At 35.2% G+C, this 23,711-nt stretch overlaps 8 protein-coding genes across 8 annotated transcripts; 4 read left to right on the top strand and 4 right to left on the bottom strand.

Moving 5' to 3' along the window:
* Positions 1-1,345: 1,345 nt before the first annotated feature.
* RO3G_06206 (uncharacterized protein) lies at positions 1,346-2,179 on the bottom strand (the record flags this gene model as incomplete). Its single annotated transcript, XM_067660796.1, has 3 exons — positions 1,346-1,765; positions 1,918-2,007; positions 2,159-2,179. 3 exons carry the CDS (start codon positions 2,177-2,179, stop codon positions 1,346-1,348), a joined length of 531 nt encoding a protein of 176 aa, XP_067516897.1.
* A 2,144-nt stretch (positions 2,180-4,323) lies between these two features.
* Positions 4,324-6,273, bottom strand: RO3G_06205 (uncharacterized protein; the record flags this gene model as incomplete). The annotated part of the gene is made up of 2 exons (XM_067660795.1): positions 4,324-6,144; positions 6,199-6,273. The coding sequence occupies 2 exons, from the start codon at positions 6,271-6,273 to the stop codon at positions 4,324-4,326; spliced, it is 1,896 nt and encodes a 631-aa protein (XP_067516896.1).
* A 566-nt stretch (positions 6,274-6,839) lies between these two features.
* On the bottom strand, positions 6,840-10,934 carry RO3G_06204 (uncharacterized protein; the record flags this gene model as incomplete). The annotated part of the gene is made up of 7 exons (XM_067660794.1): positions 6,840-8,057; positions 8,106-8,659; positions 8,756-9,796; positions 9,851-10,302; positions 10,361-10,544; positions 10,596-10,719; positions 10,773-10,934. The coding sequence occupies 7 exons, from the start codon at positions 10,932-10,934 to the stop codon at positions 6,840-6,842; spliced, it is 3,735 nt and encodes a 1,244-aa protein (XP_067516895.1).
* A 692-nt stretch (positions 10,935-11,626) lies between these two features.
* RO3G_06203 (uncharacterized protein) lies at positions 11,627-12,880 on the top strand (the record flags this gene model as incomplete). The annotated part of the gene is made up of 1 exon (XM_067660793.1): positions 11,627-12,880. The coding sequence occupies one exon, from the start codon at positions 11,627-11,629 to the stop codon at positions 12,878-12,880; it is 1,254 nt and encodes a 417-aa protein (XP_067516894.1).
* A 1,967-nt stretch (positions 12,881-14,847) lies between these two features.
* Positions 14,848-15,266, top strand: RO3G_06202 (global nitrogen regulator protein; the record flags this gene model as incomplete). The annotated part of the gene is made up of 2 exons (XM_067660792.1): positions 14,848-14,886; positions 14,961-15,266. The coding sequence occupies 2 exons, from the start codon at positions 14,848-14,850 to the stop codon at positions 15,264-15,266; spliced, it is 345 nt and encodes a 114-aa protein (XP_067516893.1).
* Positions 15,267-16,243: 977 nt separating this feature from the next.
* Positions 16,244-19,347, bottom strand: RO3G_06201 (uncharacterized protein; the record flags this gene model as incomplete). The annotated part of the gene is made up of 9 exons (XM_067660791.1): positions 16,244-16,917; positions 16,969-17,103; positions 17,159-17,362; positions 17,405-18,075; positions 18,204-18,225; positions 18,384-18,527; positions 18,579-18,770; positions 18,822-19,193; positions 19,320-19,347. The coding sequence occupies 9 exons, from the start codon at positions 19,345-19,347 to the stop codon at positions 16,244-16,246; spliced, it is 2,442 nt and encodes an 813-aa protein (XP_067516892.1).
* Positions 19,348-19,826: 479 nt separating this feature from the next.
* On the top strand, positions 19,827-20,549 carry RO3G_06200 (40S ribosomal protein S17-A; the record flags this gene model as incomplete). Its single annotated transcript, XM_067660790.1, has 3 exons — positions 19,827-19,829; positions 19,892-20,197; positions 20,427-20,549. The coding sequence occupies 3 exons, from the start codon at positions 19,827-19,829 to the stop codon at positions 20,547-20,549; spliced, it is 432 nt and encodes a 143-aa protein (XP_067516891.1).
* Positions 20,550-21,870: 1,321 nt separating this feature from the next.
* RO3G_06199 (uncharacterized protein) lies at positions 21,871-22,653 on the top strand (the record flags this gene model as incomplete). The annotated part of the gene is made up of 1 exon (XM_067660789.1): positions 21,871-22,653. The coding sequence occupies one exon, from the start codon at positions 21,871-21,873 to the stop codon at positions 22,651-22,653; it is 783 nt and encodes a 260-aa protein (XP_067516890.1).
* Positions 22,654-23,711: the final 1,058 nt, after the last annotated feature.

Genomic DNA, 23,711 nt, shown 5'->3' with positions numbered 1-23,711 from the left:
TTTTTTCACTGAAATCCCCCCCCAAAATAGTAATTTATTTCTCGTTTCAAATGACTCCAGATATCAGTGAGTTCATGGTATTGGCTACCTAATCGTATTTTGAGGTTTCTCCAGAGCAAAAGCTATGAGAGTAAATATAGAGATTGATCTGACACTTGGGAAGGAAGGTGGGTGAATACACTATTTTAATTAATTATTTGTAAGCTGCATTGAAGTAACTGGAAAAGAGATAAACATTGGTAAAGAAATGTAATAGAATTGACAAGAAAAAAGATCCAAATAGAAAGCAAAGGAAGTACCCAAATGTATATAAAATAAAATAAAAATTTGGATTTATCTTTGGTTGCATTGTTTAGTGTATTTATATGAAAGTGAGAATGATTAATGTGCGCATAGAGTTGAAAATATATATATATAAAAAAAAAGAAAACACGAGTAAGAACCCAGAGGTCATTATTATGTTTATTATTTACACTTAATGCATCTAAATGCTGAACAGCGATAACTGTTCAAGAGAAACTATTGGTTCCTAGGGAAGCTGGATGAATGCTAGTTTTGTAGGTCATCAAAATGCTCTTTGGGCCCTCTTGGCCCTCTTGGTTGTTGAGGAACATCATATCTGAGCCTTTCGAGGACCTAGGTATTTCCACAAAGCGAACGAACAACATGCAACATGTTGAGGTAGGCAGCTAATTTGCAATTCCAGAGGCGGAAGTGGTCTCTACTGTTGGTATCCCATTGTCATTATCTACTGACACTCGGCAGTTCTGATTTGTACATATTAATAGGCTGTGTCTAATAACTTGCGGGAGGGCTTGTCTTCTATAGGGATAAGGATCAAGTACCATTCGAAATGTTTCCAGAGCCATTTCTTCAGAATCTGGACAATATTCACTTGTACGAAATTCATCAATCGAAAGAATATGAAAGCCATGTTTCTGAAGAAACCTTTAAAAAAGCACACAATGGATGGGCTTATGAAACCTGGAGTTTGGAGCAGACCAGTTTCCCAGCATAAAGGTAGCATGATCGGCAAGCTGGTTCCTGAAACACGATGATAGCTGAAGCTTTTGGTTAATCGGGTGAATAGTAGCATAGTTGGTTCGTGTGTTCACATAATGAGCCTGAAGAACATCAGTATATTCAGAGCGTCTGCTAAGAAAAGCAACATAATATTCCAGCTCCAAATCTCTGGGATGAACTAAGCCATGTTCAGCTAGAGCAATTTGGTCAAGATTGATGTATCTGCATTGCATCTTCTCTTAAACAATAGATTTTCATTAGCACAGTAGAGTATCTCTCTTCTCCTAGGATCAACGACCATATAGAATCATCCTATTCGCTGCTAATTTGCTGAGGGAAGACTCTCGAGGTATCTTGTTGATTCACATTGAGCAGTACACCTTGAAGAGTAACGACCTTGAGTACCAAACCGCTTTTTGAGAAGAATCACACTAACGCCACCCGTCTGAATCGTTTTCAGGAAACGCAGATTACGATCTTGATCTCGAAAAAGTGGATTGTTTAAGTTAACCACTCCACGCCAAAGAACTATCTTGTCAATGCCATTTATCCATGTAAGGTCTAGGATCTTTTGGCACAAGATCTTGCTATTAATAGTAGCAAAAAAAGGTGACCTAGAGCGACGTAAAGGGAAGCGGATATAAGCCAACAAGTTCAAAGTAATAAAGGTCTGAGCAAATCGATAGAAAGCCTTGAAATGATCAACAGGGCAGGCTTTAACACCATAATAGATAATTTCAGGCTAAAAGTATAATTGCGATCATATGCCAGCAGAAGAGGGGCAAGCACAACCAAAGAACGACCATAGAGAGGATTTTCAAATCGCTGAGCAATCTCATCCATACCAGCTTGACTAATGATATGGACAAAGATGGCGTTTTTGAAGTTTCTTACAGGAGTAATGATAATGCGAGAAATTCCCATGGCAGTCGCCATACGATCTAGATTCTTTTCATGACAGTGACGTGTTGCCACCAAAGTAAGCTGATGAACATATAGTAGATAATTAACTGCTCATCTGAATATTGAGAGCATGAGCATTGTATATCATGGTGCTTTCATAGATTGAAATTTTTTGAGTGAATATAAACCAAAGTTGCTAGTATAGATCAGATAGGGTCTGATTGATTTATACTTGTCTACTTCTATTTTCCATTTTATTTTATTCGTCTTTCCTTGCGGATAAAAACCTGTTAAACAAATGGACTTGTGGTGGGCACGTTAAATGAACACGCTTAAATTTTTTTATTTATATTATAAAAAAGACTTGAGTGAACGCACGGTATTTTTAATACACTTTAATCGCCCAAGTTAGATCAAAAAGGAATAAGAGGGTTCGAAAAAACATCCTTTGGGATCATTAAATGAATATTATGTTTTCCAAATACATAAAAAATGTAACTGCATTAATGAGAATCAATAGCTTAAATACGGAAGAAGATAAACATACTTGTAGCTTCTTTTTCAATAAAGCCTCCCCCAGTAACAAGTTTATGAATAGAAGCATCATCCATAACAATATAATAACTTTTCTGCCCATTCTTTTCAATAACGTCCATTATATTGTCTAAGTAGTTCAAAGAAATAACTCAGTTCTTGTATCTATTTTTGCTCATGGATTCTATCCTTTGGTTTTCCATGTCCTATTTTCAATGCAGCGGATGCGTTCGATGGAGACTTGACTATTTGCCTAGTGACCAACCAAAGCCCTGTTTCAAGCAATTTGGTCTCTCTTTTACTAAAAGGTATATCATTCAATATCTCGATATGTATTGAAAGCTATAAATGCCAATTACTGTTGAAGACCCTTTGTCTTTCCTTTTAAACTTACTGCCCACTCGAAGACTACATAACTTTCAATCTGTTTCATCTTGGTTCCTCCCCTGGCCCACCATGTATCTGATTCTTTTTGAGCTCGATCATCTTCATCGTCAGCAATTGCCTGCCTCACCCCACTTTCTCCTAGAAAACGACTCTTGGACTGATTGCCCCAGAACTAGCACTGGTATCTATGATACGTCTTTCCCTCCTTACTCGTTCGCTTTTTTTTTTTCCTTGATCCCAAAGGATGCTTTTTGATTCCTGTACATTTTTTTTTATCTGGCTTGCCCGATTGATGTATATTAAAGACGCCGTGTGCTCATCTTAATATTTTTTTATTGTAAATAAAAATTTATGTTTAGTTGTATATTTAATGCAACTTCTTTTGATAAACTTTCTAGGCTCTTGTCTGTAAGATACATCTTATGACATTTGTTCTTTTGATAAATGCATTGTAAACGCTTTTTTTTTAATTATTTTTTTTATTTCGATATTATCTTTAAAACAAAAGAAAACGTATTGATATGATCTCTTTTTTTTTTTTTTTTTTTTTTTTTTTTTTTTTTTTTTTTTTTTTTTTTTTTTTTTTTTTAGTAAATTTATCTCCAATAGGAACAACCAAACTTGTATTGCACATACCGACCCTAAAACGCCAAGATATATAGAGCGATCCTGACAATCGTTTTGGCTATGACAACAATAAACATAACGTATGTTCTTCATCTCTCCTTAACCTAACGACATTTTTTGTTTCCCTTGACTTTTTTTTTATTGCATGTGTATTTAAACATTATTTAGATGTAATTAGAAGATATGTAGTTGAAGCACAATGGTTTAAACATAAGATTACTTATTTTTGTGTGTATGGTATATCAATAAGTACATTATAAAGCCACCTTCTATTAAATTGGGTTATTACGGGGGTGGCAATTGATTTTCAAAAGTTTTTTTTTTTGGAAACAAGATGTTAGAATTTACATTTCTTTTGTGTATAATGAGAGAGTAAGCCAATGTGTACATTTAACTGTATATAATGACTATTTCTTATCTGAGTATATGCAATACATTCCTTGTTATGAATCAAAGGGGAGGAAGAGATTAAATGTACTGTTTTTTTCCTTTGATAGTGAAAAGGATAAACAGGTTTTTATTAAGAAATAAAAATATGTGATAATAACAAATTTTAAGGGATGTGGTTAACGATAAATAAACAAGGAGTGCTTACCTTATCCAAAAATAGCTGTCAATTCCAACTTTTTTTTTGTTTATATAAAATGACAATAGATGATGAAAGGTAGGAGAGAAAATACTTCAAGGGTCCGAAGCATAGATTATAAACATAGGAGAGTTTATTTATAAAAAATGAGGGGGTATGGGTGAGAATGCATATATAGTGTATAAGTTGCCTACTCTTACATGTAAAAAACAAAAGGAGAACAAAAACTTTTTTTTTATTTAAAGGAGAAAGATAGAGGCGAACTAGGCTTGGGTCTCAACATTACCGTTAGTTAAAGAAGGATTATAAAATGTATCTTCCTTTATACTCGTAGCTTCTTTTTGTTTTTTACGTTCGGCCTTTTCAATAGCTTCAGCGATTTTACAGTATTTTTCAGTTTTAACAAATTTGGGAACAGAATCAGACGCCATCAGTCGACAGATGTGATCATTAACTTTATCAAATAACTTGAGTATCATCCTTAGGCTTTGTGAAGCAGAGGCAGCAGTGATTAAGATGGTGGGTTTTCCTTGTCCAGGATATGCAGGTATAACAGTAACAACAGAATTGACAATCCTGGCCATCTCTTGACAGAGTGAGTGTTCCACATTGAGCTCACACGAAGAGCCAGGCGCTAGATAAGTAGACCAGATATCATATGCATCCTCTAGGAGGTCTTTCTGGTTTTGAGACGGTAATGCCGGACTTTGGTTTCGACACTTTCTCCTTAATGTATTATAATCAATCCAGAAATCCAGATTTTCCTCACAAAAGTTGGCTCGTAAAAAGTCTTTAAAGGGAGAACGTAATTTAGCGTTTTCGAGGATGATCTGAAGTCGAGCAGAGTTACTCTCTTTGGGATCCATGCTTGTTTCGACAGCGATACTGGAAGGTCGTGGACTTTCATCTTCCCCTTCTTCTTCTGCTTCAGTCGTGACAGATTGAGTGATAACTAAAGAATCAGGATCTTGTGATAAGATCTCCCTTAAAGTGGCTTGATCTTCTCCTGGAACCTTGGGCGTTTTTTCCAAGATCGCGGCTTGCTGGGGTACTGCCAGAACAGGGCTGACAACTGCTGGTTGCTTACTTGCTTCGGATATCACTTGCTTTCCCTTTTCTGTTACTACAAATAATATTGCCTTAGAAGCTTTTAGAGGGGTGTCCTTGCTGTTATATTTAGGATCTTGATATTTTAACCAATTATGTTTTAAGAATTCGCTAGCCATAGCCTCAGCTTCTTCTCTACAAGAGGTCGTACTATAATCTAATAACCAATCGCAACACATTTGGGATGAGAATACAGTAACCATCGACTTGATTGTCCTTGGTGAAATCTTGTTGCTGTCTGATTTTGATAATGTTAAAAGGTAGTTCCCGAGCAATTGAACACGAGTATCACCGCCAGCAACAGAGGAAGCCATGGCAAATGGAGCACTCAAGGACGGTAAAGAAGATGAGTTGGCTGAAGAGACAGATGAAGTAGTTGAAGAAGGAGGTGTTGATACATTGTTGGTTTGCCTTGTTGAAACAGAAACAGAGCTAGCATTACCCGCTGATTCAGCACTCTCAAGTGGCAAAGAGGTCATCATGACTCGAAAGATGATTGATGCACAAGCACGATTGAGAATGAGCTGATCATCATCTGGGCTACGTTCCAGTCGAACGAGATGAATGGGTTCCATATGACTAAAGTGCTTTCTCAATGTGGTCACGTTCACCTCCGTTCGTATACAAAAATCTTGCAAGATACAAAGCCCCTTGGGAGTCAAATGCCAAATACCTTTATCACGAAACGTTCTGTTTTGAGGATCAACCGCATTCTCCATCAAACGACAGTTTTGAAATTGCTGACAAAGCGTCTTGGCCATTTCTCGTGCCATGTTGAAGGTTGTTGTGGTCGTTGTTCGCTGAAGACGGGATGGGTCATTGGGGTCAGGAACACTGACAGTGTGAGAGAAACGGAGGTTGCCTAGGGCTTGAATGGCATCCTCTGAAGAGAATGTGTTGTAGTAATTTCTGAAAAGATAACGATGCGTGTCCAAAGGTATTTGAACAATGAGGGCTGCAAATAAATCATGAATATCCTATTTGATTTCATTTTAAAAACAATACACTATTGAAAATAGTAAAAAGTTTACATTTAAAAATGGACGCCCATCAATAGTAAACTTCATCATTGAAGTATAAGCTTGCTGCGTTACACTTGATTCCATAATTCTTTATGATTTAAAAAATAAAAAAAAATAAAAAGAAGAGAGGATGTTGTTTGTTTTATTGAAAACAGCTTTTTCTGATTTTTATTAAAAGCAAGAAAAATAAGGAGAACGTAAAGGCCAATAGACAAGAAAAAAAGAAGTAATTGTGTTTTTGTTGTTTTTGCTTTACTTGATTGAATAAAGGGCTCCTTAACTCTATTTAATAACGTGTCCTACCTTTACGCTTGGACATTTGTTGTTACTTTTTTGGACGTAAATAGTATTCAATCATATTTTTATGCAACCCTCCTTTTTTCTTCTTGAACTCTTTACATTTTGATAGAACAAAGTGTCAATAGTTTAAAGCAGAAAGAATAAAACTTTTTTTTTTAATTCGACTCCATGTAATGCAACTAATTCATAAAAACTCTAAAAGGTCTTTTCATTCCTCCCTTGTTTGCTGTTCATTATATTTTTTATATCAAACTTAAAAACAACAACCCCTTAAGGTATTGTAACACTAAAGACATGTCAACCCCATTAAATTACAAGATGTAAAGAGGACGACAAACTAGATTATTTTATTAAGATTGATCGAGCAAAAAGTTTGTAGCCTTTTCCAGATCTTGATCATATCTGTCTAATGCTTCTTTGGCGGCTTTTGGATCAAATCCCATGTTTACTAGTTCCGCTATATGGCTATCATGGATGGTGCCGCTGTATTTATTATTATTTGCAGGAGTAGTAGCAGTTGGAGATTGTGTAGCTATTGGCTGCTCATTAGCAGAAGACCTATGTGATGTTGTGATCTTTGTGGTGTTCTTGCTACTACGTTGTGCTTCTTTTTCTGCTCTTTTCTTCTTCTTTTTCTCGCCATCAAATCCTCCTAATGTCTTTGCCCAGCTCACAATATTCTTCTTCTTTTTCTTTTTCTTCTTATCATCTATTTCGGGTGTCATCTCCTTTGTAGGGGCTTCTTCTTGTATTCCCCTGTCATGCTCTCCTAGGTTAATTTTTCTAGCTTCAGTAGTATTTAACATGTCTTCATTCTCGTGTCGTTCATCTAAAGAACTTGCAATAAGTGAACGGTTGTTTAAACCGCTATCATTCTCGCTCATCGACGTTTGATTTTCTCTGCTTGAGCCAAGAGAGGAAGTCGATGGACCTTCTTGTTCATATGGATTATTTGGCGTGGGTGAAACAATGTTGGTGATTTTACCATTTTTAGCCTCCTCATTTTCCAAGTGACTAGCAAACTGGTCATGGCTTTTATTGTTCTTTTGTTTGACTCCAAAAATAGCATCAAAATCATCCGAGCTTATCAAGGGTGTTGTTGACACATTCTGTATTGATTTACCAGGTGGTGGTGGTGCGGGAGGCTTTTTCGCGTGTGTACTTGGTTGAAGTCCCTGTGCTGACGATAATGGCACAGTGGGACGTGCATTTATGTCAAACATCTCAGATTCAGATAATGAACTGACAATCACTGGCTCCTCTTCTTCCTCTCTGGCTTTCGTAATTCCAAAGACATCATCAAACTCTGCAGCATGAGATTTCTTTGGTATGTGGTGTAAGCTACTGGGATGGTCAATCATGACAAATTCATTTTCATCTGCAGATGATGAGGTGGTGCGTGTATCTTGTTTGTGATCATTTATAGTATGTTTAGGAGGACTATTTGTTGAATTGCCAGTATCAATAGCGTCATAGAAATCATCCATTGAATCTGTTCCTTCAGCTTCAGTATAGCTTAACGCACATTGAAGGGTAGCATCGCCTTGGTTTGTTTTCAAGTTTTGTCCCTAGGTATTATAGTTAGTATCTTTGGGAGGATTTTATGAAAAACCTACATCTTCTAGGTCTGATTTGCTTGATTCAGTTGATCCTTGGCCTGTTTGTTCCTTTTTATTTGATTTGGATTCGTTTGTATTTATCTCAGTGTTGTTAATTTCATCTGTTATTTGTTTGTTTTCAGTTCCATCTTTTTTTTCACTTGTGGTGTTGATAGTCTCTGGTAAAACGTTTTGTGGTTTAAATGAATCCTTAATTTGTTCTTTGTCTTTCGTTGGAACTATATCTATTTCGTTCAGTTCATCTCTGAATGGCTGTTCATCATGAATGCCTTGTAATTGGCTTGGTTCCTTTGTATATTCTTTAAAGTTTTCGTTTTCAATGATCTCACTATGTCCTATTTGATTAGTAAGCGGGGTTTCAAGAACTTGAGATTTCTGGCTTTCTTTAGGAGTGTCAAAGAAACTTTGATCTTGTTTAGCCTCATTATGCTCTTTTTGTGAAACAAAATCCTCATCTTCCTTTTCAGTAGAAGGATTTGATTCAGACTGAACGGTGTCTTTTACTTCTCCATCCCCAACATTCTGCAGAACTTCTCGATCAACAAATTCATCTTGATTCAGGTGTTTTTTGTTAATGTTTTGCTGCTCTTGATCAATTCTCTGATGTTCCTCTTGTCTCTTGCGTTCTTCTTCCTCTTGCTTCTTACGCTCTTCCTCTTGCTTCATGCGTTCTTCTTCCTCTTGCCTCTTACGCTCTTCTTCCTCTTGCCTCTTACGCTCTTCCTCTTGCTTTATGCGTTCTTCTTCCTCTTGCCTCTTACGCTCTTCCTCTTGCTTTATGCGTTCTTCTTCCTCTTGCCTCTTACGCTCTTCCTCTTGCTTTATGCGTTCTTCTTCCTCTTGCCTCTTACGCTCTTCTTCCTCTTGCCTCTTACGCTCTTCTTCCTCTTGCCTCTTACGCTCTTCCTCTTGCCTCTTACGCTCTTCTTCCTCTTGCCTCTTACGCTCTTCCTCTTGCTTTATGCGTTCTTCTTCCTCTTGCCTCTTACGCTCTTCTTCCTCTTGCCTCTTACGCTCTTCCTCTTGCTTTATGCGTTCTTCTTCCTCTTGCCTCTTACGCTCTTCCTCTTGCTTTATGCGTTCTTCTTCCTCTTGCCTCTTACGCTCTTCTTCTTCTTGTCTCTTGCGCTCTTCCTCTTGCTTCTTTAATTCAGCAGCGACTCTTTCTGCCTCTGCCTTCTCAGCAGCCCGTTTAGCGGCTCTTTCTTGCTTTCGTTTATGTTTGGCATGAAGCGCATCTAACTGCTGAGAGTATCGTAAAGCATCGATTTGAACATCATGAACTGTACGACGCAGTCTTTCATTCTCATCTTGACCTTCCTTTAGCTCCTTTTGCGCTTGCTCTACCTCTACTCGAGCCGTCTCTAAATCTCGTTGAGCTCGTTCAAATTCCGTCTTCACCTGCTGCCAAACGGTTTCTTCATCCTCCAAAGTCAATCTTAATTGTTTCAGTTGTTCGGATTCCGTCTGTTTTTTAGATTGAAGTTGTTCTGATTGCTGCTGCAAATCATTTCTTTTTTCTTGAAGGGTTGTCCAAGCGAGTTCGAGTTGATGACGTTTTGTTTGGAGATCTTGTGTGGTTGTTTGTGTAGATTTGATTTGATTTTTAAGGTGATTGAGCTTATTTGTTTCCTCTGTGATTTTCCCATTATCCCCAAAATCACCTAATAAATCTTGCTCTGGTAATACTTTTTATATATAAATTAATAAATAAAAATATTTTGCTATTTTTCTAAATTTACTTGAAGCTACTGGCGGAGAAGAAGTAGTAAAAACCGTAGATGAAGGAGACATTGATTTCCCAACAAGTTGGGCATGAATGAGATGCATAGCAAGAGAAAATTGTTCCGAATCCAAAGCATTTCGGCCTTGTGGATCGGCAGTATTCCATACTTCAGCAATCTTCTTATCCGGTAGTTTTGAATTTTTAAAAAAGTTGATGGCCACTGCTTTTGTAATCCAACCTTTTTTGGTCTTGTCTAATTGACGAAAGAATGGGTCATACTTTGCTCTTTCTTGGGGTGTAATAGTAGAGTGAATTTTTTGATTGCCGAGAGCATCATGATAGATAGATTGAGGTAAAACAAGTGGTAAGGTTGTGATGGATTTGCTCATTAGTTTTTCAATATAATACATTGCAATTATGAATTCTGTTTCATTTAAATATCCACATTGACGAACATCAGCCAGATTCCTAAATGTATATTAATAAATACTTTTTTTTTTTCATTAGTATTGATACAAGTGCATACCAAATCTGAGCCAATTGTTCATTAGATAATTTTGATTTCAAGAATAAATTCTTGGCTGTTTGTGCATCAATTCCATTCTTTGAAGGATTTTGTGAACGGTAGATGGCTTGATACTTCGCTCGATCAACCGGAGTTATCGATGCATGATGGTCAGTGATATCTTTTATTCGTGGCAATGGCGTAACTATTTTACCGAAATAATTAGTAAATTATACAAATACAATTATTAACGTACTTGTAGAAAGTATATGTTTCTTGGGTTTAATATTATTTTGTGCACAAGCAATTAATTTGAGTGCAATAGCAAATGTATCTTGTGTAAGATAGCCAAGATTTTGTTCATCCGCAGTTTCCCAAATCTATTTTGCTTGGTTAGAAATGTTCATTAAATACCATTTCTTTTACTATCTACTTCAGATAAGGTTGTGTTTGGTAAGCCTGACTTTCCAAAGAATTGAACTGCTTCCATACCAGTAACAGCATTTGGTTGACTTGAAACAGCTGCTTTAAAACATTGTTTATAAACAGTAACTTCTTCTGGTGTCAACGTGGACTCCCATGTACGTACTGACATTATTTTAAAATAAATAAAAATAAGAAGAAAAGAGTCAAAAAGAAAAAAAAGAAAAAAAAAAAAAAAAAAAAAAAAAAAGTATCTCCGAACTAAACAATAGAAAAAGCTTTGAAATAAATCATGTGATGACACTATTTTTATTTAAAATACACCTGTTTGATGTGAATGTCATCTTAAGGTTGTTGTCTTGCGTTGCTTGCAAAGAAATAATGACATAATTTCAACTGACATTTAATTTCGCCGATCTTTTTATAACACAGAAAACTTTGTAAACTTAGTCATCTCTTTATGTCATATAACAAGGATGAATATTTAGGTGACCATTTTTATCAGGGCATTACACTAAGTAAATTCCTTTTATGGCTTTACTATTAATTTTTATAGTTTGTGTCTACAAATAAATATGATGCGCACTGTGAATTCAATTATAAGAAAGTGCGTAAAGATGCTTAAATGATTAAACGCATTCCGGTCCGTACCACATTTATTAAATAAACTCAGTCTGTTATTGGATAACGTACAGTTGGCCAATGAGATAAAATAACGTTGGAGAAGAGAACCTGAAATTAATAAATACATATTTTTAGCAACAATTTTTTCTTGTTTTTCTCTCTTTTTTTTTTCAGCATTAGATGGATTCAGAAACTAATAAAGAACTTGGCTTGTACATTGCTTATGGTGCCATGGTGACTATGGCTGCCATTCCCATCTACATGGGATCAGTAGGTTCCTTAAAAAGCATGAAGAGACCAGCCAACGCGCCTAAACCAAAGAAATCGGAAAGTCCATTAGAAGATTCAGAAGATGAAGATGAAACAATCACTGAAAGCCTTACATCCAATGATGCCTACATGTTTCCAGTGATTGGTTCCGGTGTCTTATTTTCCATGTACCTTGTGTATAAATACGTAGACAAAAAGTACATTAATTATGTCTTGACTGCCTATTTCTCTATTATGGGTTCTGCTGCTGTGACAAAGGCTTCCTTGGATGTTCTCAAGAAACTTATTCCTGCTCAATGTTTGAAATGTGTTGCTAAATACAAAGTCACTCTTTCTAAGCGATCTAAATGTAAGTTTGTAGCGGTTATAAGATGCCAAACTAATGACTCTGTAGATATTTCACATTTTAACTTTACTGTGATTCATTTTATGCTCTTGTTTGCCTCTATTGCTTTAACTGTTTATTACAGTTTAACAAAGAATTGGATTGCTTCCAACATCTTTGGTTTATCCTTTTCTGTTAATGCCATTCAATTACTCTCTCTTGACTCTTTCAAGACAGGTATCATCTTATTAAGCGGTTTGTTCTTTTATGATATATTTTGGGTCTTTTATACACCTGTTATGGTCTCTGTTGCCAAAAATTTTGATGCTCCTATCAAGCTCTTGTGGCCTAGAAATATTTTTGAATATCTTTTTGAAAACTCAAGTTCCTTTGCCATGCTGGGATTAGGTGATATTGTGATTCCTGGTATCTTTGTTGCTCTCACCTATCGTTATGATCGTCACATGTCTTGGAAGCGTCAGCCTGTAGGCCAATTTAGATCAACCGATTTTCCCAAACCTTATTTTAAGGCTTGCTTTACTGCTTATATTCTTGGCTTAATTACTACAACTGCTGTTATGCACATCTTTCATGCTGCTCAACCTGCTCTTCTTTATCTGTCGCCTGCTTGTATTCTGTCTGTTTTGATCACTGCTTTTGTTCGTGGTGAGATGAAAGAATTGTTTTTGTATACAGTTGAAGAAGAAAAGAAGGATGAAAAGTCGGAAAAGAAGACAGAAAAGAAGACAGAAAAGAAGGTTGAAGATGAAAAAGAGATTCTTAAAGAAGAAGAAAAGAAAAGAAGACATGAATCACAAATTATTGAACAAACAATTGAAGAAAAAATCATTGAAAATAAGGAAGTTGAAGTAGAAGAAATTGAATTGGAAGAAGATTGAAAGTTGTAAATACCCACTCAATGCATCTTATAAAATAAAAAACAAAATTTCAATTCTTTCACAATACATTCATTTAAGCAGTCATTCTAAAAGAAGCAAACCCTCTTTTGGTATAGATAAAGAGCTGTTAGTACTTGAAATATTACATTGATGAGCCAAACAACAGAGTGGAGTAATCCTCTGCTGTGGAATATAATAATATCACCATCTTATTCATTAACAAGCACATTTTCACGACTTGTGCTAGATTTTCAAGTTTACACAAGATGCCTCTTCCCTTCAAGTCATTGGCTTTCCATTAATAATCAAGTCTTCTAAAGCAACCGAGTTATTGAAGATGGATCTTGTATGTCACTGGATTCTTCCATAACTATCGTAACCCAAATGTATTATTAAATGAGGGCTTACCACAATTATTCGTTTCATTTATTTGGTAATTCATCTTTTGAAGTTCTTTTCCTTCAGCAACCATACCCTAAAGTTGTTGGATTAGTTTTTGCTTTGGAAACCCAAGGGTGAGGATATGCTGTCTATCTAACTTGAGTTTTAAATGAGTGTTATTTTGATTCAGGAGACAAGATTTCAAACACTCTTTGATCAGAAACAATTGGTGAATTATGTTCGTTTTCCTTGTCAAACCGGTACACACTACAAGTTTACGAACTGTTGTTCCTAATTGAATTTGAATCTCATCATCTCTCTTTTTGATTCATATTTAAATGGTTATTTTCTATTTGTTTGCATTTCTTCACTTGCAGGATTCTTTATATTAAATAAGACTGTTAACTTGGAAAGGTTTAGTTTATAAAAAAGCAATATCCATTGTTTCCTTTGTTATAATTGTTCCACGAAACATAGTATAACTAGAATATATTAACTTCAATAGCATAATGAATTTTTCCAATAAACAAACTTGGTGTGGCATGAATAAATGTGATATATATTAAACAATGATGAATACAGTTGCAAGGCGTACGTTTCCGTGACTGTGTGATCGATATTGCCTGGGCCAAACCTTTTGGTTAAATATAGCATGTAAAGATCTTCTTTTACTATGGAATTCATTACTTCATCCCTTAAATACCCCGTTGTTAATTTTGGTGCAATCATTCACCGTCTTGACCTTGGAACAATCGTAAAAGTCATTAGAAATAGAAAAGAAAAACGATTTAAATAAAAGAGACCCAGAATATAAACATTATGTATAACTCCTCAATGGAGTCAATTTATTTATCTTTGTTCTTTTTCTCACACTAGACAGTCAATAGCATTTGTACTTGACAATGTTCTATTGAAGTAACACACATCATCTCAATATCTGGCAGTGAAGATAAATAGATGTATCATTCGATTTATTCAGTCTTGACTTTATGAATACTACACTATTATTTACGCATATGTGAATTACTGTTTATCAATCATGTGAAATTTTATAATTTACAGAAAATATGTGAATGATAGGCTATCTCTGCCTTTGTGTTTTTCATCTGTCCGTTCATATCCGTTATCGAACGTCACTTTATTTATATAATAATTCTTGTTCACGATTGCGTACTTTTAGATTTGCACCATTGAGTAGTACAATTCACTCATTTAAATGAATCATTTCGCCATTCATGAAATAAACATATTCCTTTCTCTTTCTTTCTTTTATTGAATGCAGCAAACATTTCACATCCATACTTCTTTATTCCCTTATTCACAAGATGATAACACTTGTTGGAATTATAACGATCAAATTGATTTTAACAAGCCAGCTCTTGATTTAATTTTCACAAACAATGATTCATTCTTATTGAGTCATCAAGACTTTGTAAATGAAAATTTTCTTTTAAATCGTCATCATTCATTCCCTTATCCTCTTTTTATCAACCACACAGATCATCTATCCTCTTCTTCTTCTTACCCTTTAAATGATGAAATCAATTATTTACAAAAAGAAAATACTACATTTGATCTCGTAAAAGATGAAGACGTTCATTCCACTCAAAAAGCGATATCTTTTGGTAAAGAACATGATGTAATAAAAGTCAAGGAAAAAGAAAGAAAGAGAAAGAATAAGACTGTATCTAAACATCAGATCAATTCAACACGATGCTTCAATTGTCGGACTGGTAATACCCCTCTTTGGAGAAGAAATCCTCAAGGACAACCTCTTTGTAATGCATGCGGCTTATTCTACAAGTTACATGGTACAGTCAGGCCTCTCAGTTTGAAAACAGACATCATCAAGAAACGTAATCGTAATCAAACAAAACGTAAAACAACGCGTCGTAAATGTCAGTATCAGCAAGATGATGAGACTACTTGCTCTGAATTAGACGAAGAAGAATATGAAATGAAGACAATAACAAAAGACTATACTTTATCAAATGATTTTCTATAATTTTTTTTTTAAAAAAAATTGTGAATAAAACTTTCTATTTTTGTTGGAATTTTATATTTAAGGAAATCTATCATAAAATGACCTGCTTTTTATTATTAATATTTGTACAAGCAATAGGAACTTCAATCGCTAATAACCCACCATTTAACCATCTTTATATCTTCGCTTTAAACAAAAGGAGAAAGGAAGATCAAAAACTTTAATTTTTTTTAACTTTTAAATCAGTCAAAAGAATTTACTCATCTTATTTACTCTCTAATTTCATAATGCTTTAAGTTTTTTCAATTTCTGATTATAAACACTTTAGTGTTTACTTTTGGATGATAGCTCCTTAGACATTTACTTGAGTGTGCGTCTGCTGAAACTCTCGTCGATCCAGCCTGTCTTTTGCTCATCAGATATTCAAACGGTGGTCTGAAATTGTATAGAAATTTGAATAGTTTCTTTAGAGAATTGTAAATTCAACTCGACTGTAACAATTTAGTAACAATCTTTCCTCGAACATTTGATCATATTTTAGCGGATGCCAACAGTGTTAAAATTTTATTTCTCCTTTTACAATCAATCATTGTTTCTGGACAGTATCAGATATTAAAACACCGCATGTCTTTTTCTTTTTCTTTTTTTTTTCTCTTTCACTCTTCTTGAGTTGTTCTCTTGTTACTACTTGCTCCTCTGTTTATAAAGTATGCCGAATGATTCAAATAAACTACTGTCATATCAAAAATCCATTCTCCAAATCCAAGGTATTTTTCAACATAGCTACGGGCAGTTTTGTTTTCTATTTTAGCAGTGGCAGGACTACGGAAATAAACATATTAGAATAAAAAGTCTAGGTTAAGGAAAGAAACCACTGATTACTGAATGCCAGTCGAGCGTTTGATTCCAGCCAAAAGTGCAGAGATCAACACAGCATCAAAAACGTAATGTAATAATTTACTCATTAAAAAAAAAAAAATACGAAAAAAAAAAAAGATTTATTCTATTAGCTTTCTATTATTATCAATTAAAGACAATTTTTCTAACCATTTTGCAGCCAACTGATATAGCCATAATGAATAGGCTAATGATTCATGCTGCCACCAGGCTTTCACCAGTTCCTTTAAAAGGTGAAAACTGAGACCATATGTTCTCACTTTTTCTAATATGTGTCTCTTTGTATCCAACCATACTGCTTTAGAACAGTAGGATCCCATAATAACATAAGTCATGCGTTCGTCGTGTGTATTGCTCAATTTCTCGTCGACATGGCGTAACAGGTCATTGGTTTTAAGTAGCAGTAAGACCACACGAGGCAATTTACCAAGAATATCAGCCACCTCCACAATTCTTTCAATAGCACCTTCCGTCATTCTGCTTACTTCTTGTACTGTCCTAGCAGAATTCAAATCGGATTGATTGATCGTTTCCCATTCTCTTCCTGTAAGCATACATGCGAATAATTGATAACCTTCTGTTCCAGCAACTTTGTAAGAATATGTACGAATGCCTTGTTCATTTCCCTTGATCAATGAAGTCCACAGATGTGCATAATTTGATCGAAGCTCATTGGATAATTCTCTGTATAAACCGTGATCTAGCAAGACTAGATCAAAATTATATTTGGAATGCTTTGGATCTTTGGCAGGTCGAACAAATACATTTCCAGGATCTGGTGTGATAAAAAGTAAGTTTAATTATTAGCAACATCGTAGTCTCTTACGTGGATCGCAGTGAACAAATCCATGAACGAATATCATTTCGGAAAACACCCGAGTTAACTCCTTGGACACCTCATTAGGATCAATATTATGATGTTTCATGTAATCTAAATCATCTATTCTAGCTCCAGTAATAACTACAAGAAGAGAAAATTTAGCTTATACAATCCAAAGCATGTTATCCTTCCCTACACTCCATGCACATAATCCTTCTCTTTGCCCAAATAACTTTGGGAACAACTAGTGCAAATTCCTTTCTAATGCAATCTTCATAAAAGTTTGCTTGTACTCTTTGAGAATTTTCCGCTTCATGAACAAAGTCTAGTTCTTTAGGCAATGACTCCCTCATCTCATCTGCCAGCCAGCCAAATCCAAATTCAGGAAATACTTTTTTCACTATTTCGATAATAAATGACACTGTTTCCATATCTACTTTACAATAGTCGTCTAAATAAGGGTGCTGGAGTTTAACAGCGACCCATCTATCTTGCTCTTCTTCATCTTCCACCACTCCTTTCTTTAACTTTGCACGATGCACTTGAGCCAAAGAAGCAACACCTAAAGGCGTCCAATCAAACTCTTCAAATATATCTTCAACAGGCACACCGTAATCCGACATGAACAGTGCTTTAATATCTTCAGGAGGTGTAGAATCACACTTGTCCTGTAAGATAGCCATAGTTTGACACCATTCACTGGGCAAGATATATTGCATAACTGAGATATGTTGACCCAGTTTAACATAAATTCCTCCCAATCTTTGAATCGCTAACAATACTCTATCGGCTGAGCGCTGGTGGCAGTGACTTTTGGCTTGTTCTAACTCTAGCTCATTTTCATAGTCTTTGGAAAGCGTTCGATAATAATCGTAAGCGACATGAGCGCCTACTGCTCCTGCTACACTGCAGCGTTCTAAGGCCTTGACGACATGTCGAAATCGATCGTTGTTTTGATACAAGACTGTTCCACCAATGCCTACTGTACCAGCAGTAACAAGTGTGATCAATCCAGCACCTTGAAGTATTTTACGAAATGCATTCGGTCTTTTTACTGTTGCTGATGTATTTCTTCGTAGCAGTAAAGGGGGTTGTGTGAAAAGTACATTGTATCTATTAAATAATAATCGACTTCTGTTCATTAAAAAGCTGTTAAAGAGAGAGAGCTTAGTTTCTATCTAATCTTTTTTTTTTTTTTTTTTTGGCCGCCGGTAAAACCAATTAAGCACATGTTCATTTACTCTATTGGAGGAGGATGGCTGTCTTTAATAGGCGCATTAAATAACATAAAAAAGGAAAGCAAGTTGCTTGCGAAGCTTTCTTAATAAGACAATACAATGAGTAATGCAGGACCCTTTAAATTTCCCAAATGCGTTGCACAAATTTTTTTATTTAATCTTCATCCTCAGTTAATAACTCACGATTGTTTTCAATCACACCAGTCAAGAGCTTTCTGTAAAGATTCATTGTAGGAAATAATATGTGGCTGTAGTCCATATCATACCAATAATTAATCGCAATCACGCCCTCTTGGCCCTTTTGCAGTACTTGATGAAACCATAATGCTACAGATAGTATTAGCTGATGCCCTTATATATACATAAAACAGATTTTACCTGGAAGATAAAGTAAATCACCTTCATCAACCGTCACTTTAATCGGACAAGCATTCTTAAATCTTGGAAATCGATCCATATCAGGACAAAGGGGATTGACAGGTATCCAGGGTGTACTAGAATCAATTGGTTTTATTTCCAAGAGATTTGTTTCTTTGTTTGGTTCATAAATAGCATTTTGATAAACAGATTCTATATGAAAAATAATAATTAGTCTTCAAGTATACTATTCGTTGGCATTACTTGTACCATGCATACAATAATACTCTGAAGGAGGAAAGAGAATAAATTCCTTTTGACCGCGAATGACAGCATAACAATTCTCATATGGATCCTTATGTAGGGATGTGATGCTTTTATCGTCCCCAAACCAAAAATTGACTGCATCTGGCTTTTTACCAAGTGCTTCACTACACCACGCTATATCTTTATCAACATCGTTTTCAAGCGCACTATATTCTACAGGGAGACTCCCATTTTGTAATGAAATGTAGTTTGCGTTTTGAGATTGTTGTTTGCCTTCAATGATATCTAAAAACGAATTGAATGACATCTTTTGTTCGTGTGGCATAACAAAATATTCTTTTTGTGTGACAGGATCAAAGGTAACTGCATCTGCATATCTAAGCATATATGTATTAAGCATATACAATTACTCTTTTTTTGTTCTTTTTACCCATTGGGGGTTACTATAGTTTTATGAGAATTATTATTTTTTCCTTTTTGCTCTTGTCAAATTACCAGCTACTGTGACCGTAGATTTACCCATTTTTGTCCTTAAATATTCGTTTGACCAAGCAGTACGTGCAGGCCAATGATCAAAGGCACCTGCAACGAAAGGTTTACTGATCAACCCAACAAAACATGTATTTTTCTACCTTTTATAATAGCCGGTCTATTTGACTGCACACTTGTTCTTAAAAATTCAAGAGCAGTAGGAGGATTATCATACACACGAACATAAGTCCCATTTATCTCTATTACTGTCATAAGTAAAAGCATTCACTAAAAGTGCATGTTTTACCTTGATATTCTTTTACATAGCTTGTAAATACCTTTTCAATATCTTCAAGTGAAGGCATAGCTGAAAAAAAAATAATTGAGAAATGAAACTCCTTCAACAGCGTAAGAAAAAAAAAAAAAATAAGAAAAAAAAAAAGCCACGGAAGGTAGAACAATGAAAAATAAGATCTTGTTAGCATCTTCGTTTCTCGTTTTTCTTTTCATATTAAATCATAATCATTCAATATGGTAAATATAATGGACGGATGGATGGATGAATGGATGGATGTTTTTAACTCTGGATGATTTAGGGTCGTGTTAGAACTAAGACTGTCAAGAAGGCTTCTCGTGTAGTCATTGAAAAGTACTATCCTCGTCTTACTCTCGACTTCCAAGTTAACAAGAAGATCCTTGACGAGGTCACCATCATTCAATCCAAGCGTCTTCGTAACAAGATTGCTGGTTTTACCACCCACTTGATGAAGCGTATCTCTCGTGGTCCTGTCCGTGGTATTTCCTTCAAGTTGCAAGAAGAAGAACGTGAACGTCGTGATAACTACGTTCCTGAATTCTCTGCTTTGGATACCTCTGCTGTCGAAATTGATCCTGAAACTGAGGTAAGCCAATATCATACATGACTCCTCTTTTTTTTTTTTTTTCTTTTTTATGGGAAACATACTCGGATTTTTTTTCTTGTTTCATTCTCTGAGAATGAAGCTTTTAAAAAAGTTCGTGTGTCGGGTGGAGATCTTTTGATGGCCATACTGAACAAAAAAAAATTATTTTTTTTTGAGGTGTCAAGATCTCTCACAAACACATGAACCTAACATTTTGTATTTTTAATAGTCCTTGCTTAAGGCCATCAACTTTGAAAACCTTCCTGGTGTTAAAGTGACTGCTCCCGTAGCTGCTTTCACTCCCCGTGGTCGTAACACTCGTCCTCGTAAGACTGCTGAAGCTCAAGCTTAAATTACATAATATTTTATTCCAATAAAATTTGTGTGTGTACATAGAAAATGCTACTTCATGCATTCACACTGAATCTGAAAAGTATAGACTATTTTTTTGCTTTATTTATCAAAGAGGAACAAAAAATATACTTGATGTAGACTGATTCTTTTCTCCACATGGATTCGGATATCACCACAAAACATTTGGAAAGGTTAAACTTACACAGAAAGTGTCAGTGAACTTTTTTTTGGTACGGGTATTGAAATTATTTCAATCGCGTGTCCCATCTTCATTATATAATTTATTCTATATGACACCTATACAATAGTGGTTCTGCAATCAATTAAAACTCTTTGGACCAAAGCGTTTATTTGCTATTGCTACCAGTAATATATCAAGATAATTACGTGAGCTTCAACTAGTCGCTTTATATACATGAAATTACATAATAAAGCGTGTAAAATTTTTTTCTGCTCTTAAAAATCGATTGTAACGACATGTCGTTTCCAAATTGCGTAAACCGCTCTTCATGATTCTAATTCTTTACATCATTTCTTTAGCCATATTCGTGTGTTACTAGAATGTCTGTGTAATTATTATTATCATTTTGCATTAAACTTTATTAAACAATTAAAATTCCGTTACAAGTAATATCTCATGCAAAAGCTTGGAGTCTTGCTGGAAAAAATTCATATCTTCTGACAATGACCAGAGAGTATCATTGAGAACATAACACCAGTGAAATTGCCAGAATGATGAACAGGTAAACCCTAAAGGACGAATGATCTGAGCAAACTGTATACCAATTATTGGGAGAAGAAAGCGTTGCAAGAGCGAATCACACAGAGGTTGCGTCAGGAAATTGGTCTGTCAGGCGAAACAAAGACAGCACGGAGGACCGGAATTGCCACCTCAGTGGGCACCCTCCCATAAAATGGAATGTGTCTTCAACATTGCTATGACAAATACGGTATACAAGGGAAGCACACAAGGTAATGCTTCTCCGGGGAAGTGCGGATGCTACGGGCAGACTATCTTGCAGCAATTTCCAAGGAGTGAAGGCAGAGCTTGGAATATCGAAAGTCCAGAATTCCCTCTAGTCCGGGGGCCACCGGTATGGCGGGTGTCGAATGTGTATTACCAATAATGAATATAATTTGTGGAATCTGTGTTATAAATTGTTTGTCAGCAAGATAAATGTGGCTGAAGCATTGATGACAAACTAATGTTTCGTAATTAATCTCAAAAAGGAAACCATCTGTAACCTTATTGTTTGTATAAAAAGGAAAGCATGAAAAAACATCATCTTCCTTCAATATACATATTTAACTTTCAAAAAATGACTGGCGATCTTACCCTTTACGCGTTCAAGCTATCTCTTTGGGCCGGTGCACCACGACTTGCGATTCATGAACTTGCTATCCCCAATGTAAAGCAAGTTGAAGTAGACCTTTCCAAAGCTGAAAACTTTGCGCCTAGTTACTTGAAGAAAAACCCAAACCATACTGTTCCTACTTTGGAGATTGATGAAAACAACGACAAGAATTATTTACAAGACACAGAATCTGTTGTTGAATACCTTAACTCTTTGGCTGGCAATAAATTATCTCTTCCAAATAAGAAAGCTGAAATAGACGAGTTCATAAAAGAAATGCATGAAAAAGCAGATGTAGGCAATCCTCTTTTCTTTACTTCCGGAACCAAGGAAGAACTTGAATCCAAAAAGAACGACATCATTCCTTTTCTAGAAAACCGTATCAAGGGTTGGGAAGTTTATTTGAAGGAAGCACCAGAACATGCTGATCTTTACAAGAAGAACATTAATGAGACCAAAGCTGTTTTGGACATCTATAACGGTAGCGATTCCAATGCGATGTTCCTTTCAAATAAAGAGCTTTGGGAATCAGGAAAACAATTTCTTGATAAGGCTGAATCTCTACTGAAGTCCAATGGTGATTATCTCTTTGGTCCGTACTCTATTGCTGACATCCATTTCACACCTTACCTATTCCGTTCAACACTTGTACGTAAGCCTGAGCAAGTCTTTGAAAACCGTCCTGCCCTCAAGGCATATTATGATCGCATACAATCCCGTCCTAGTTTTTCTAAAACTTTTCAATAAAGTACCTTAATTACATTTTAAATAAATATATTGTTTTACATATATTCTCATTTATTGGTTGGGTTAACTTGCAAAGCAGAGCTCTTTATTGTTATTTGGCGTAATTTTCCAATTTTGAATTAAATGAAAAAGAGAAGATCTGGACAATACAATAGAAATAATAATTGCACGAGGATATATAAACTTTATCAACAGATACATATTTATTTATGAAATATATTCATCAAACAAAAATTACGCACTCTTATTTTGATTCTGACTATCAGTTCAATGCTCCAAGAGATCTCCTTTCCTTAAAATGTTACTGATTACAACAGTAGACAAATAAAAGCCAATAAATGCATTCAATTATCCACATTAGCTGTTTGATATTAACCCAAAAATTTAGGATTTATTTGATCTACTATGATAGCTTAGCACATACTTGATATCTGAATTTGTAATCATTAATTTATCTGTTATTACCAACGGCTTTAGCTCCTTGATAGGATTGTTCGTTTTGTTATACAGATCCGCTTGTATAAATCAATTTAGTGTATAACATGAGACGTCATACTCTTCATTACTGCAGCTCCTACTGACACTTCTCTCTCACTTATCTTTCTGTATTTCATTTTCATGTTTTCAAGCATGATTACTTTATCTCTTTGATACCAGATCAAGGTAAAATAACTATTTATATTAAATGGACTTTTTTACATTTAATTTTATGCTTTTATAATTCGATTAAGAATATACCTATAATTAAGGATGGATTCATGGAGACGTGGTATACATTGTTTATATTAAAAACGATCAAGTTAAATTATCCCTTGTAGCAAAATAGCATCTTAAATTTAATTTTCATGGATATAACAGTATTTATTACGTAGAATATATATTTTAATATTCTTTTTTCTTCCCCTCTAAATTTTATAATACATATAATAACTATTCTACTAATTCCATGTCAATGTTTGCAGCTGCTAAGATATCTAAATCCTAGCTATAATTTCATATCTCCTCCCTCCCTGCTTTTTAAATTAGAAGCCTTACTTGAAAACAACATAAAAGCCCCT

Source organism: Rhizopus delemar, genomic scaffold (assembly GCF_000149305.1).
Source record: "Rhizopus delemar RA 99-880 supercont3.4 genomic scaffold, whole genome shotgun sequence".
Lineage (NCBI taxonomy): Eukaryota > Fungi > Mucoromycota > Mucoromycetes > Mucorales > Rhizopodaceae > Rhizopus > Rhizopus delemar.
This window is presented reverse-complemented; position numbering and strand designations above follow the sequence as displayed.